General features: G+C 38.4%; 1 protein-coding gene across 1 annotated transcript; it reads right to left on the bottom strand.

Annotated features, from left to right (window-relative positions):
• Positions 1 to 1,161: 1,161 nt before the first annotated feature.
• Positions 1,162 to 10,578, bottom strand: aamp (angio-associated, migratory cell protein). The gene is made up of 11 exons (XM_026265875.1): positions 10,256 to 10,578; positions 7,167 to 7,298; positions 6,966 to 7,085; positions 6,751 to 6,890; positions 6,522 to 6,666; positions 6,358 to 6,441; positions 3,691 to 3,806; positions 3,127 to 3,221; positions 2,783 to 2,873; positions 2,537 to 2,691; positions 1,162 to 2,455 (listed from the first exon to the last, which is right to left on the bottom strand). Exons 1-11 carry the CDS (start codon positions 10,347 to 10,349, stop codon positions 2,380 to 2,382), a joined length of 1,248 nt encoding a protein of 415 aa, XP_026121660.1. The 5' UTR covers positions 10,350 to 10,578; the 3' UTR covers positions 1,162 to 2,379.
• Positions 10,579 to 16,539: the final 5,961 nt, after the last annotated feature.

Here is a 16,539-nt window from a genome sequence, read left to right as displayed (position 1 = left end):
ATGTGAATGCACTGATTGATAATAATCAGCAATGTTTCCTGAGCAGCAAATCAGTAAATGAAAAAGATCATGTGACACTGAAGACTGGAGTAAAGTTGCTGAAAATTCAGCTTTGCCTCATCATTTTTTCAATACATTTTAAAATATATTTGAAAAAGAGTATGAAAATGATATTATTTTATTTTTTACAATATTTCTTTTTTTATTTTTTTATTTTGTATTTTATTTTGATTAAATAAATTTAGCCTTGGTGATCAGAAAAAACATAAAAAAAAAATACATAAAGATTCCAGATTTTTGACAAGACGATCCTCCCTTTCAGCGAGACTTAGGTCTCTGCAGAGAAAAAGTGGGCATTTATCAACCCCTTACCCAACCCCACCCCTAAACCTAACATCACTATGACGTCGACCAATCAGGTATCATGGTGTAAAGACACCCTGATCTGGTAACTCCCATTACTTTCCTGCAGAGACCTATACTTGCTTTCAGCTGCCAGAGAAGGATACTGATGAGAAGAAGAGGAGGAAGAACACGGTTAACAATTCTCTCATAACTTTGCTTTGTGTTATAATTATACTTTTGCTGAAGGATTACCTGGAGTCCAACAGTCCTAGTAGATGTAACTGAATAAATACAGTGGAGTTTCTAAAATGGTTTGACTGACTAGTACTCATTCTCACACAGAGAATGTAGTATCAGAAATCCAACTAGAAGATAACAGAGCTGCACTTTAAGGTCACTTATGCAGAACTGGGGTCTGTCCTAGTACCCACATTTGCAGTCTTGAGAGTGAGCGCACACAACAGGAAGTATGTAGTTAAGACTGACCCAGGTCTAGTAAGTGCCAAAGCTCAGTGCCCTTAACAGTGCTCACTTAATCCACACTTACTCTAAAAGCGCTTTAGTGCGTATTTGGGGCTCATGTGCATCCCTTTATTAATTCATGCAATATCAAGAAAAACTGTAGTTTTATAGGAACTAAAAATGTAAACTTTTAAACAAAACGGTTTAAACTTTACTTCAATTTTACCATACTCTATTTCCACATCAAATAAACAAAAGTTCTGCATCCACTTGTGTTCTTCAAGCCCAATTTAACCAGGATCACAGTCAGCGATTGGACAGAAGCAAACACTCAAAAAAAACAGTTGACAAATTCTTTTTCTTTTTTTTTGTATTTATAAGCTAATCAGAAATAGTGTGATTGGTTTTAATGGTCAACACTGCAAAATAGAAAATAAATCTGATGAAACTTGAGCTTATCTAATGCTTCCATTGACACCTTTTACATTTTACTTTAAAACATCTTTAATTTAGTTTATTTGTGCAGGAGCATTTTTTGCCCTTTTATATTAAATGTGATTTTTTCCCATGCCTATTTTTGCCCCAAGCCCCCATTAATTTCTGACCCTGACTTCAAGTGAAAAGTGCAAAGGTCACAAGTTTTAGGACACGCCCCTGGAGCAGATTCACTGGAAAACATTCAACTTCTCATCTGGTTTAACATCACTGTTGTGTTTCTTCACACATCACATTTCAAACATTGTTGTAACTTGTTAAAGGAAGAAAATTAAGGTTGACAACCCTCATGACACGGATTAAACACAACAGAATGTATGGCCATCAATTCAGCACCGAAATGTTGCCAAGACCGTGCACAGGCAGTTGTGAATTCATCACTGCTAATTATTCATAGCTACTGCTCGGAGAAGAAAGACAAAAGCTGTTCCTTGACCAGTGATCGGACACTTAACATTAGCAAAAGGGAAGAACTTTAATCTGAGCATCCAGTTGAATGGTCTAAAAACCTGAACCGATGATTAAATGTGCATGTTTTACCAAGAACTTATTGGACCTGAATGTTAAATACTCTGCATGTCCAACTGAGTGTAGACATTCCATTCAGATTAATAAGTTTAATTATTTCAGTCATATCTGTGAGGACAAATCTCAGTGCTTCACCATACAGTCTATAGAAACACGCGCTTCAGAGTTTGTAGAAGGTCGTTTTCTTGTTGTGGTTTTTTCATCATCACAGCTCTGCAACAGATCTCAACGTCTGACAAACATTTCTCAAGAATGTAACTGTATCGTGAAGCACTGAGACTTGTCTTACTAAACATTAACAGAACAGATAAAACCCACATAATTTGGCAATATAAATGTATGTGACAGCCCAATTACAGCTGTATATCACCTAAGCAAAAGACAAGAAGAAATCGCTCTTTCAGACTTACACAGTCATGACAAGAATGACAAAGACAGAACTGCACAGCTCTGTCTAAACTTTAAAAAGCTGAAGGTTACAGGTAACTGTGTGTGTGGGGAGGTACTGCAGTTGCTGAAGTCTAATGGGTTCCAGATGAAAACGTGGCTCTACCGGTCGGGTCTCTGCAGGCAGAACACTTTGGCTTTATGGTCTCCTCCAGCGGTGACGGCGACTGACGCGTCTCTGTGAACACAGACACAGGGAGTATAAAGCTGTTAATGTATCGAACATTAACCTACAGAACTCTCGGTTTAACAGACTAACCTGTTCAGCACAAAGTCGAGGATCTCAGCCGAGTGTCCGTGGTACTCTGACATCATGACTCCTGATCTGGCGTCCCACAGAGTGACCACACCAGCCAGATTACAGGTGGAGATGACCGCTGACGCCTCCTCCCACTGCAGGTGCACTACACCCACCTGACACACACACACACACACACACACACACACACACACAGATGATATGAGAGAAGACGTGGTGCTGTATTCATGGACTCTCAGTTTTTACCTCATGTTTACACCGATGTCTGAGGCTCTGTGAAATAACATCATAAATGGCCAGGGTGCCGTCCAAATATGCAACAGCAACTAGGGGTAACCTGGAAGTCAAATCACCTTGATTTATATAGCACTTTATACAATACGAATACATATATTTATATATTTAAATGTCTGAGCAGCATTGGCGGTGACTGTGTGTCATCAGTGAGGTTAGTGAAAGAAATCTGACCAGCAGCTTATCAAAATGCTGCTTAATACTAATGCCTTGATGAAAATTATTTGTTTTGATAGATTGTTTATATATATATATATATATATATGAAACATTAATAGACTATTTACTTTACTTACACATTACAAAATCCCACAGATTCAACAGAGTTGGAATCCTGCTCCTGCATAGAGTCTTTTGCTTCATTGTTTTCATTGGAAAATGAGCATAACAACTAAAGAACAAAAAAATAAAAATCACATTTCAATCATCCCAAATGAAGCTTTATGGTGGTGTTTGAGTGATGATCTACATCAAATCACATTGACGTCCAGTGCTTAATTAACACTAAACTGTAACTGGACACTTGTCACAGTTCTGCTGGAAACATCCAGATCTCAATCATAATAAATAAAATATACACATCTGACAAGTCATCGTGTGAACATTTAACTCTTTAATTGCTAATGTGTTGGGTGGAAATGTAACAAAGCATTTAAAGTATAGCATAAAATGTATTAACTACATTAAGAAAAGTGGAGAACACTCATCCTAGTGTTTTTATTACACAGCGGTCAGAGAAACTTTCTGCTGAAACACTTCTGCGTCCAACAGTCTCACGCTTCCCTGATCTATTTAATAGCACACAGAAATAGCATCACAGGTAAAAACACTGATAGTGGCACAGACATAACTCTCCTCACCTTTCCTGTGGATGTGTTGAAGAGTTTAGCCTGACCATCCACTGACCCGGTCAGAGCCAGCGATCCCTCTTTATTACACGCTATAGAGGTCAGCGCTCCCTGATGACCATCATGACCTGAGAAAACACAGACACAATCTCTTCTGTAGCACTGAACCTTTCTGATGACAACCCAAATAAGTTTTTTTTCACTCCCTGTGTGATTGTGTCCATTATCTCACATACTGTGCTTTCATATAGAGGTCAAACACTCAACCCAACCAAACACAGCTTTGAGTAAAGAGCAGCACGAGCAGCTTTCTGCAAACCACAAAAACCTGCGAGTCCCACGTTAATATCATTGTCATTAGGACTGGACGATAAATCACATGGCATCGCCGCGAAACGTTTCTCATTAGCCTCTGAATATGAATCGCCCACGAGCGAACGTCATGATTCAGTTCATCATAACGCACATTTCAATGCACTCCTCAACTTTGAATATTCAGTGTTGATTACTACCGAAGCTTCGAAGCTCAAATAATGGTATTCGGACCAGCCCCTACCGCATTAACTACACAGAGCCATCATTCACTGCAGAAACATCCGTAAAATACGATCGTGGTTTTGTGCAGCTTGACAGTGAACAACGGCTCTGTGTAGTAAATGCTGCTCTATGTGAAAGCACACACGTGATGGAGCTTTACCGCTGACTACAGATCCGGATTTACTGACAAAATGCACATTAAATATCGCATGCAGTTTATCATGCAGCCCTAGACTGGACAATATGTCAAAAATCATATGATTGACAATAATTTGCATCTCCACTTTTTGAGACTATAAAAAAACTAAAACATAATCAACTGCATTTACATGAACGCTAACCAAGAAGAGCATTTTGACCAACAGACTTTTTAAGAGATTTTAACCATTTTGCATTGTCATATCCTCATCAAAAACATACCTGGAGTTGTGTTTTATTATGTGATAGTAATCCTTTGTCGAACTCTTCTGCAATCAAAACACTGACCCATACTCTAGCATATTTCAGAAGGAGATTTCAAATAATGTTTTCACCATGGCAGTCCTCAGGGTTTCTAAAGTAGTTTAACATCCCGAACAAAGCTTATTAAGGAATCTTTCAGAACCTATTTTCACTAAGAATAAGAATAAAACAGAATAAATTTGCAGTACATTGCATTTTTTTTCCTGTAAACACACAACTTATAACGTTACCTGGGAAACAGCTTTATAGCTTATGCTGTGAAATTATAAACAATCCTTCGAATAAAGTGCCAATGGCATGAAACCTGAATGGAACTCACATTTTAAAGTAAAATCCATCAGAAAAAAAGTATTGAAAAAATATAAAAAAAGAATTGGACACACAAAAAACCCGCTGTGTGAAAAAGAGCAGTGAATACTTAAAAAAAAAAAAAAAAAAAAAAAGTGTATTTTAAAATACATTTAAACATTTACATATCTCATTCAGTCATTATTAGGCTGTAAGACTGAATTATGAACTGGTAAAACGACAAAATGATCACAGAACATGTTTGTAAAGCTTTAAATGTTAACTGTTAAAAAGCAATGTTATCAGCTTTTACGATTAAACATCTAACGTTAATCATTTGCAAACAACATCGTACTGGAGAATCTGAACATATAAAAGTCAGTTTAGTAGTGCAAAGTTTACAGGTTACTTTTTTTTTTGAAGGCTCAAAGTACTCCCACATTTTAGATTACTTCATTCACTTAGTTTTATCTTCCGTTTTTTTCTTTTTCTTTCTCGAGCTTACTCCACTGCCGTCCGTCTCCATCCCGCTGAATACTGCAGAGAGCTGTTCGGGAAACACGTGACATAAAACGAGGCCAGCTATTGGCTACTCGCTACTTCTCCTGCTGTACTGGCTGAGTACAACCTCCAGTGGCTCATTACTGCCACACTTTTGTCATCGCAGAGTTAAAATATGCACGAAATGAGCCAATTACGGCAAATAAAAGTTATTTAGGAACTAATCTATGGCTAAATTAGTTGACAACTATTTAAATAATCAATTTTAATTGATTAAATCGATTAGTTGTTTCAGCTCTACTTTATTTGAGTTCGCTTTAGTGTGTGCGATTAGACGGAGCACCAATCTGAGATCTTTTTCACTGTTTATTGTGCTTGAATGGAAAATTATTGCAAATGATAAACTTTTGTGATGGTACAGCATTACAACATCACGTGAGCGTAACCACAATAGAAATTATCTTTTACAATTTTACCAGTCAACTAATTTCTACCAGTTAATCACATCTACTTGTATAATCAAGTTAATTTATATAGAGCTTTATACAATAGAGATTGTGTGAAAGCAGCTCCATTCATAACTGTGACTACTGTGGTCAAAACATCTCAAACAGCTGGACACCTTACTGACAGTAAGAGCCTATATAACACAAAAAGAGATTATTTTAAAGACTGCTTTTGTCCACAGGATAGAAAACTACATTGGACTCCAGTGACTTAAAGCAAACACTAAGGGAGAAAACAACAAAACAACCTTAACCCTTTGTGCTGCACAGGTTTGAGACAACATTAATGTGAGTAAATAACGGCATAACTTTCATTTTCATGTGAACTACCCGCCTGTAACGGCACCAGTGACCCTCGGAGGACAGTGTGTGAAGGATGAATTACCTTTGATGACATAAACGGCATTGCCTTGTTTTAAGTCCCACAGACGTAAACTTCCGTCCTCGTAGCCCACAATTGCTCTCTTTCCTGTAAGACAGACAGACACTTAGAAGACAGAACAACAGTCAGTTAGTAACTCAGAGTCTTTGGACAGCCTCAGCTCTCACCGTCAGGAAGGATCTTCCCACTAGTCGCCTGGCAGTTGGGCCCTTGAAATGTCTTGCACTCTCCGCTCGGGATCTTCCACATCCAGACGTTCCCATCAGCTGTTCCGGCCAGCAGCACCGGAGCACAGGGATGCCACTCCAACCACTGCAGCGCAACACACACGCTTCAAATACTCTCCACAAACACCAGCAACGCAAGCAGAGCACCGGCGATGTGCTTCTAACTTACTTCCAGGTCTCCAACCTCAAAAGACCAGATCTCCTCCTTGTTCTCCACATTCCAGACCTTAATGAGACCGCTCATATCACCAGACACCACCAGCTTGGAGTTGGAGCTGAACGCAGCATATGTGACCGAATCCTTGTGACCTGCAGTGAATCAGACAGAACCAGGTTTGTGCTGATGGACACAGAGCATATAAACGATGAAAGTCTTCTCCAGACCTGTGCATTCAAACAGCACGTCTCCATCAGACACGCTCCACACGAAGGCCCTGTCGTCCTCTCCGCCGGTGACAGCCAGACTGTTGCTCACGGGGTCCAAACTAACACAAAAGACAGAACCTGCGAATCAAAAACAGCATCCAGTAAGATCTCATGACGGAGGAGCGTTTCTCAGACGCTGAGGTGTGTGTGGAGAGTCACCCGTGTGTTTGGAGAAGGTCAGTTCACTGTCGTCCTGCTCAGACTCCATCTCATCCTCCGTCTCCCATCCGTCATCATCCACATTCCCAGCCTCCGCCAGATCTACATCCTCCAGCTCCTCCGCCAGATCCTCTGAACAAACACGTGCACGGCTTTACTATCTTTCTATTTTTATTGTCCATCTCATCCACCAAATGACCACATTTTTTTTTTTACATGTAAAATAGAATATTTAGTATTTTTATTCTTCGTAAAGAAATGTACTCTTAACAGTGTTTCTCTCTCGCTCACAAGCTACGCAATATCGCGTTCATTATCCCAGATGAATCGCCTTTGATCATGAATGTGATACTGTGTAGCTTGTCAGTGATCTACGGCTCTGTCTATTAAATTCAAAATAAGCAAGTGATGGAGATTTAGTGGTAATCACTGAACCAGATTTACTGACTGGATGCGCATGATCATATCATTAAATATATCGCCCAGCCCTACTCCATAATGATAATCTATTTGAGGGCATTTGCAGTGTTTGTATAGGGCCCAAACATAAACTCAAGTTTCACTGAGGATGTTCCACCAACTCTGAGTTTAAACTTGAACTCTGACTTGACTTACCCTGAGATGGGAAACTCTGAGTTTTTGGTTACAGAACAGCTGAAATGAGTTGGTTTAATCAACTCTAAATTGACTGACTCCGAGTTAAGCGAGTGCACCACAACTATAAAAAGCCATTATCAATGGACTGCCGATATTACGATTCACCATGGCAACAGCTCCCGCCAAAAAGCCATCTGCATACTTCAGACTCAATACAAATGTAATTCTTCACAGTGTTATAATATCACAGGTGAAAACTGGCAGAACGTTAGATCAATGAACTTATAGCTAATCATTTTATGGTATCTCATGGGCAAAAAATATATATAAAATAATAATATTAATAGTAATATTTTAAGTGCATTTTTCTTATTTTACAAATGATCTGCCAATAGAGTAAGAAAAATACGGCAGTGGCATTTACACTAAGTATAATTAACATACTTTCTTAGCGATATATCCTATTTACAGCTAAGTGAAAGTAGCTCTAGATGCTATTTAAAGAAAAAATGTGCAGTGAAAATCGTGATATATTCTATGTACCATGTAAAAGTAGGAGTTCTTTGCAGCAGGCTAAGTGTGAATAATAATTAGACGCTAGTTATACTTTATACTGGCAGAAACATTTGCACCTCAGTTTTGTTACATTAATAGGATGCAATAATAACAGATTGTAAAAGATGATATTTATTACAATTATAAATAGTTGCATCATTATTAAACACTCGTTAGGCACTTTACTTCCACTTTTAGAACATTTTGTTCATTTTTATTGAAAATAAATTCTAATGTGACATGTGATGGGAAAAGTGAGAAGAGCAAGCTCAGCAAAATCCAGACTCTAACAATCAATCGTGTTACAAGCTAGTTTCCCGAGCACTAAACATTACTGTCTACACCACTGAAGCTGTTACTCACATGTGTCATATCTAACCTGATGTGTCGATGGAGGGCGGAGCTACAGTAGATTTGCTCTTAGTAATAGACACTCAGAATAATCTTGTTTTTCATTTGCATTAAGATTATTTTTATGACCACACTGGCATATAATTTTACTTAAAGGGTTAATTCACCCAAAAATGAAAATTGTGTCATTAATAACTCACCCTTATGCTGTTCCAAACATGTAAGGCCTCCGTTTATCTTCAGGACACAGTTTAAGATATTTTAGATTTAGTCCGAGAGCTCTCAGTCCCTCCATTGAAGCTGTGTGTACGGTCTACTGTCCATGTCCAGAAAGGTAAGAAAAACATCATCAAAGTAGTCCACGTGACATCAGAGGGTCCGTTAGAATATTCTGAAGCATCGAAAATACATTTTGTATTGAGAGACTTCAAATCGAAGCAGCTGGAAGCAGTTCAGTCAGTGTACTGTTTGAGTAAATGCATTACTCCGGGATATTGGTTTGTTTGAACTCAGAGAGAGTGTCAGACACATTAAACAAATGAACAGCTTAATTCATTTGTGGATTAATGCGTATTAGAGATGCGAACCGTTTAAACCAATTCAGTTCGATTTGGTGAACTGAATGATTCGGATATCACAAACTGCTTTGATTTGAACTCTCTCACACAACAGACACGGAAGAGAAGACAATGCTGAATAAAGTTGTAGTTTTTGCTATTTTTGGACCAAAATGTATTTTCAATGCTTCAAAATATTCTAACGGACCCTCTGATGTCACATGGACTACTTTGATGATGTTTTTCTTACCTTTCTGGACATGGACAGTAGACCGTACACACAGCTTCAATGGAGGGACTGAGAGCTCCCGGACTAAATCTAAAATATCTTAAACTGTGTCCTGAAGATAAACGGAGGCCTTACATGTTTGGAACAGCATAAGGGTGAGTTATTAATGACACAATTTTCATTTTTGGGCGAATTAACCCTTTAAGTAAAATGCACTTAATTTAGATCCCCCCAGGAAACAAGACTAAGTATCTTATATAATTTTCTTATATAGAAAATCAATATTTATTTTATATTTGTACTTGGGGAAAAAGATGATGATGAAAATAAAAACACTTAGTAAGAAGAGCATTTTTCAAGTGTGCATCAATGAAGTGTTTAAAAAGGGGGAGGAGACCGAAAGAAACTCTAGGTTTACCGAAGAAAAGCTGCTCCTGACCAGGTTAGGTTCAGAGAGTAAGTTACCATGGTAACTGACTCTGAGTATAAGTTAGCTCTCTTTCAGAAACGGGCTTGACTTACCCTGCTTTCTTGGGTTTGACAAACCTCCCATTCTGAAACAGAAAACCTAGAGTTTCCCTCATCTCAGGGTTAACATACTCAGAGTTTTCACTAAACCTCCTTTGTGAAACAGGCCCCAGGTGCCCCTGGCCCCCTAAATCCTGCCCTGTACAAACACACACACACACACTCACTCACTCACTCTATCTCTCTCTCTCTCTCTCTCTCTCTCTCTCTCTCACACACACACACACACCAAATCTGAGGCACCAGGTAAACATTCAGTGATAAACACACACCTGCGGTCTGTTCTGTGTCACTGAGATCAATAACCTCGATGATTTCTTCATCTTCGTGCAGGTTCAGTGAATCTTCTTCAGGATTATCCATCATCAATATATTTATTAAGTTTTACCACGAGCTCTTTCCGCTAGACCGCTGCTGAATGGCGCTTCTGGTCCTTTATTCGCGATACAGTTTTGAACGAAGTCACTGCTCTATGACAAAGTTTCGTCAGATTCACTGTTTGCTGGATAATAACGTTACTGTAACGCGCTTTAATATGTTCGTATATTTCACGTGCTCGCCCAGGCAGCGCGTGTTGACGTATGACGTGGAGAACACGTGACGGACAGCGCGTCAGCCAATCGCGCCCATTGCTTTTCCTCCACGGAAAACTGTTCAAAGGCGGGACTTCCGGCCACAACCTCTCTGTAATTTTACAGCACGTGGCAGTAGATGGCGCTATTTATGCAAACACAAATCACACATTCGACCTGAAATGCGAGTTTATTATATTTGCCTATACATGTTGGAAAATTATTGTGAATTTTTAAAATATAAGGTTAAATCGACTGTATTTACTATCATTATAAACACAAATTCTATTTTAAATTATCCTTTTTTTTCTTATATTCTTTTTTAAGATTTAAAAATAATTATATTTTGACCTGTGAAGTTTTTACAATACGGTCAGCTCTCATATGCTACTCAGTTTTTGAGAATCAGTGTCCAGCATTCAGATGACTTCATTAGGTTTCAGTACATTTCACGGCACATAAAACATGCACATAATTCTGTTCGTTTGATCTGGAATTAAGGTAAGGTTCGCATAATTCATCTCTGAACAAAACAAATTCCTAACAGGTATATTTTATGTCAGTGGCTTTCTGGCCCTCCATTTAGAGCATAAACAGAGAAAGTCAGCAAAACTGTTTTATATTTAAAAATACATAACTCAGACATTTTGATCAGTTTTATGAAACATGAAATGTGAACAAAAGGTGTTAAATTAGACTTCTAGATGTGTTATATAACTTCTGCTCAAAGTCAAGTCAAGTCAAGTCACCTTTATATATAGAGCGCTTTTAACAAAAAAGATTGTGGCAAAGCAACTGAACAGCATTAGATAGGAAAATAGTGTCACTAATCCAAAAAGGCAGTTCATCAATTAATTGAATGATGTCATCATTCATCTGAGTTCAGTTTAAATAGTACCTTTGCAATCATTTGCAATCAAGTCAATGATATTGCTGTAAATGAAGTGACCCCAACTAAGCAAGCCAGAGGCGACAGCGGCAAGGAACCGAAACTCCATCGGTGACAGAATGGAGAATAAAACTTTGGGAGAAACCAGGCTCAGTTGGGGTCAGTTCTCCTCTGACCAGACGAAACCACACCGGTATGTGGACTAAATCGGCACTATTAACGGTTTGGATCCATATGAAATTCCCAACAAAGAGTGGAGCGCCGACGACGACGACTTGCTGCCACACTTTTGCATTACAGATATCTTCGGTTACCTTGTTTGTTTTGTGAGCGCCTAGACTTCAGAACAGTTGTGAAGCTACAAGTCACTGGAGTCTCATGTGCTATTCACAAATGGATCCAGAGCTGCAGATCATAAAGCCGGTGTTGTGCCCAATTCTGACCCCCTGCCAAATTGGTAGGGTTTAGGAGTAGGTTTAGGGGGAGGGGTTAGGATTAGGGGTGGGGTTAGGAATAGGCAATCAGGTAGTGATATGAACGAGGGGGGTAATAATTTGGCAGGGGGTCAAAATTGGGCACAACAACGGTCCCTGGCATCCCTATTTAGCGTATCCCTGTAAATCCCATAACCTTTTCATGATTTTAACATATTTTTGCTTTCTCACAACACTGCTTTTTCTCGTTCGATTTGCTGTATGTTTACATTCGCGTGGCCATCAACATGGCCGCCACGTCCCAGAATGCAACGCGGCGCCCAAGCCCTATTAAGCACTGGAGGAGACAGAGCATATTACAGTGTCCGACATCATACTTGCAAGTTCACACACCTCTTAAATATTATTTTTAGTGATCTCCGACTGATGAAGTCAAACATCATTTGCGCCAGCATGAAAAACAATCTTACTGTATTAACATTTAGCATTAGACAGCACTTTTAAATTTGCCAAGATGTCAGGCGCTCTGGCTGACCACTCAGTGGTTCTCACAACTGAGTGGAGAGAACCTGTTTAATGTTTTGATCGGAACAGCAGAAGAGCGGTGTTTTGACCCACGAATATGCTGCCTCACTGTCACAATTATATTCCTTCTTAGAGAAAAATGGTATTTGTGAGGATTTCCAGTCAGGATTTAGACCGTATCATAGTAATGAGACTGCTCTCCTTAGAGTTACACATGATCTGCTCTTATCATCTGATCGTGGTTATATCTCTCTATTAGTTTTATTGGAGCTTAGTGCTGCGTTTGACACAATTGACCACAACATTCTTTTGCAATTGCACAGACTTGAACACTTTGTTGGCATTAATGGAAGTGCATTAGCATGGTTTAAATCGTACTTATATGACCGCCATCAGTTCGTAGCAGTGAATGAAGAGGTATCATAGCGATCACAAGTGCAGTATGGAGTACCTCAAGGCTCAGTACTAGGACCGCTACTCTTCACGGTTTATATGTTACCCTTGGGAGATATCATCAGGAAACATGGTGTTAGCTTTCACTGTTATGCTGATGATACTCAGCTCTATATTTCCTCGCAGCCCGGTGAAACACACCAATTTGAAAAACTAATGGAATGCATAGTCTATATAAAAAAACTGTATGACGAGTCATTTCTTACTGCTAAATTCAGAAAAAACAGAGGTGTTAATTACAGGACCTAAACACTCTGCATGTAAAAACCTAGAACACTGTCTAAGACTTGATGGCTGCGCTGTCAATTCTTCGTCATCAGTTAGGAACCTAGGTGTGCTATTTGATCACAATCTTTCCTTAGAAAGCCACGTTTCTAGCATTTGTAAAACTGCATTTTTCCATCTCAAAAATATATCTAAATTACAGCCTATGCTCTCAATGTCAAATGCAGAAATGTTAATCCATGCATTTATGACCTCAAGGTTAGATTATTGTAATGCTTTATTGGGTGGTTGTTCTGCACGCTTGGTAAACAAACTACAGCTAGTCCAAAATGCAGCAGCAAGAGTTCTTACTAGAACCAGGAAGTATGACCATATTAGCCCGGTCCTGTCCACACTGCACTGGCTCCCTATCAAACATCGTATAGATTTTAAAATATTGCTTATTACTTATAAAGCCCTGAATGGTTTAGCACCTCAGTATTTGAATGAGCTCCTTTTACATTATAATCCTCTGCATCAGCTACGTTCTCAATACTCAGGCAATTTGATAATACCTAGAATATCAAAATCAACTGCGGGCGGCAGATCCTTTTCTTAGTACCCTAATATTAGTATTTCTCTTATTCCGAGGTCTGTATCCAGTCCAGAGGGAGGATCACTACCTAGAAAGGACCTCTGGCCCTACTGCCTTTAACTGTCATTTTGCATTATTGACTGTTTTCTTAATGAATGTTGTTCAGTTGCTTTGACGCAATGTATTTTGTTTAAAGCGCTATATAAAGGTGACTTGACTTGACTGTCACCCAGTTGCCCTGCTGCAGGGGCTCTGTTGCCGGAACCTTCTGAAATCTTCTCTGTCAGCCTAACTTTTCCCCTGCATTTATCACTTGAATCCCTTGTCACCGACAGAGAGAGATAAACTATACATGTGGCAAGCGGTGCAAACAGCAATAGCAGGAGAAGAAACCATTACTTACCGTGATTAAAGAATGATTCTGACTTATCACGGTTGTTTGATGAACTCATGAAAAACGGTGAGAGTCGGATTCATAGATTTTATATCTGAAAAGAGACTTATACATGCATTTTCTGTACATACATGCATTTCATGAATCACCCATACGCATATTTAAGAGATGATCGTAAGATCAGTGTTAGGATGGTTTTTGTGCAACATTTTTAAATGAGGTCCCAGGTGAGAGAATGAGTCCTCGACACACTGGAGACCAGACAGGATGGTTTGGGAAGCGTGAGCTGATCTAGTGAGGAGGCCAGGGACAGCTCGAAGCAGTGTTTCACATCCCTGAAATGAGATGTAAAGTTTGTGATCCTAAATTCATTGGAATGGATGATTAGGCTGTGAGTCTAAATTTTCCATCATTCCTGGTGTGAGGTTCACCCAACTGGCCCAACCAAGATGTCCAATGGTGGCTGAAGGTTTCCTGCAAAGTAATTTGTTAAATTCTAATCTGACTCCATTTTATTATCTTGAATTTAGGTTAAAATGCCAATTATAGCTAATCATTTATAGGATAAATTCTCTAAACATTTGGTTATCCTCTTTAACTCTTCAGTTAAACAATCTCTACAGTAAGCAAATTATCTCTAAACTCTTAGGATCTGTTTTACCTTTCAGTCTACTTCTTGTAACATTGAGGCCATTGTAGAGTTGCCCAGAGACAATTCAAATGATACTAAACTTGACTGTGAATATCACTTGTATTCATGTAGAACCCTAACCTAACTCTATATAATTCTATTGACCCTTCTGAGAGAAGGAAGATGGGTGAGAGGAAGGGGATGGAAAGGATTGGTGAGCAGGGACTCTTCTTACATCTCTCAGTGAGATGTTGAAACAAATGTCTTTATTTTAAAACACTGTTCATATCTCAGAATATTAAATTATCTGTGGTTCTTCGAGTCTTACACTGTTGCCTGTCAAACCTTTATTTTAATGGCACAGGTTTAGTCTGTGAAATTACAGCCTCAACCAGACTAATGAGGTCATGCACAGAATAGATTGAGTAAATTGGGATACCGAAATTGTACCCGATCTTAGAATTCAGCCCTGGACGTCAGATCCCGTCATAAAATATCAGTTTGTTCAGTAACAGACCAACTACTGAGCACAGAGGTTTATAACCAAAACATGTGTTTAACAGTCTTCTGTCAGTCAAGAAGTTGGCAGAGAAAATCCAGAGAAGAGCAGAAGCAGGAGAAGAAGTGATGAACATAAAAAGAGTTTATTGAACAATCTTATTTGCGTGTCTCAATGTTCAAACTTTGTCTGACCAGCACAAATTCAACACGTACTGTTATACCAAAACTGCTTCACAGTAACATCCCAAAACCTTGGGTTTCCATAAACATTCCCTCTTATCTGTCTCTATACAGAAACAACAGTTCATGAAACCCCACAAGAATGAGACTGAACAACAATGAAAATGCATAAGCTAGGGAAAATTATACAGAAATAATAAATGAATACACAATAAAAAAATATATATAATTATAATAATAAATGAAATCATATGAATGACTAATTATTATAAAAAGATTATGTGAATAAATTATTATAAATAAGAAAAAAAAACATACAAATAAAAAAACAACACACAACTTGCACGTGAGGATCCTTCATTACCTCTTCTTAATAGTGATCGACCGATATTGATTTTTTATAACCGATACCGATACCGATTATTTGCATGTTTATGTACCCGATAACCGATATGCAGAACCGATATTTATTTACTGTTATACTTCTGTTTCTGACAATTATTACAACACAAATGAGCTGAAAAAAAACATTTTATTTATAACAATCACTCCTTCCTTGCATACAAAAAAACTTTATATTTATACACAAATAAATAGAGGGGTCTGAGTCCAAAAAATTTAAGTGCACTGTGCAAGTGCAAGTGTCTTTGTTTTAAAATAAAAGCTTTGATGAGGTAAAAAAATAAAAACGGGTAAAAAAATAAAGCACAAAAATGATTCTAACATATTGGTGGGGGCGGGAGGGCTATTTAGGCGTGCATAGCTATTTAGTAGTGTAACTTAATACTCCCAGTTAAGCAGAACTAGGTTTTAGTGTAGAAAACAGAGTCTTTCAGCATTCTGCCCTGTAAGCCTGCTTCCTTCAAAAATGTCATGCAGTGGCCGTGCATGAGGCTTCCTGATCATCAACCCAGTCAGGTGCTGAGCAATATGAACGAACTTTTATCCCGAGACTATATAAAATTAAACAGCACTTGTCAGTTGGCATTTTATGATCTAGATTCAATCTAACGTTAGATCATGAAATGCCAACTGACAAAGTGCTGTTTGACTATAATTTAATCAACCGCGATCGCGCATGGAGATAATAAATAATTAATTTCCACAAAGCGGTATATGTATATGTGTATTAGCGAAATAATTGTTATGTAGTAAATGATAATATAATCTAGTGTGTT

The sequence above is a fragment of the Carassius auratus genome, chromosome 6 (genome assembly GCF_003368295.1).
Source record: "Carassius auratus strain Wakin chromosome 6, ASM336829v1, whole genome shotgun sequence".
Taxonomy (NCBI): domain Eukaryota; kingdom Metazoa; phylum Chordata; class Actinopteri; order Cypriniformes; family Cyprinidae; genus Carassius; species Carassius auratus.
This window is presented reverse-complemented; position numbering and strand designations above follow the sequence as displayed.

Excerpts from the sequence above, each read along its gene's own strand:
- aamp (XM_026265875.1), bottom strand. The coding sequence starts at position 10,349 with ATGATGGATAATCCTGAAGAAGATTCACTGAACCTGCACGAAGATGAA. Across the intron at positions 6,891-6,965 it reads CGTGCTGTTTGAATGCACAG|GTCACAAGGATTCGGTCACA; the intron begins GTCTGGAGAAGA and ends GATTCACTGCAG. Across the intron at positions 2,456-2,536 it reads CTCGACTTTGTGCTGAACAG|AGACGCGTCAGTCGCCGTCA; the intron begins GTTAGTCTGTTA and ends CTGTGTTCACAG.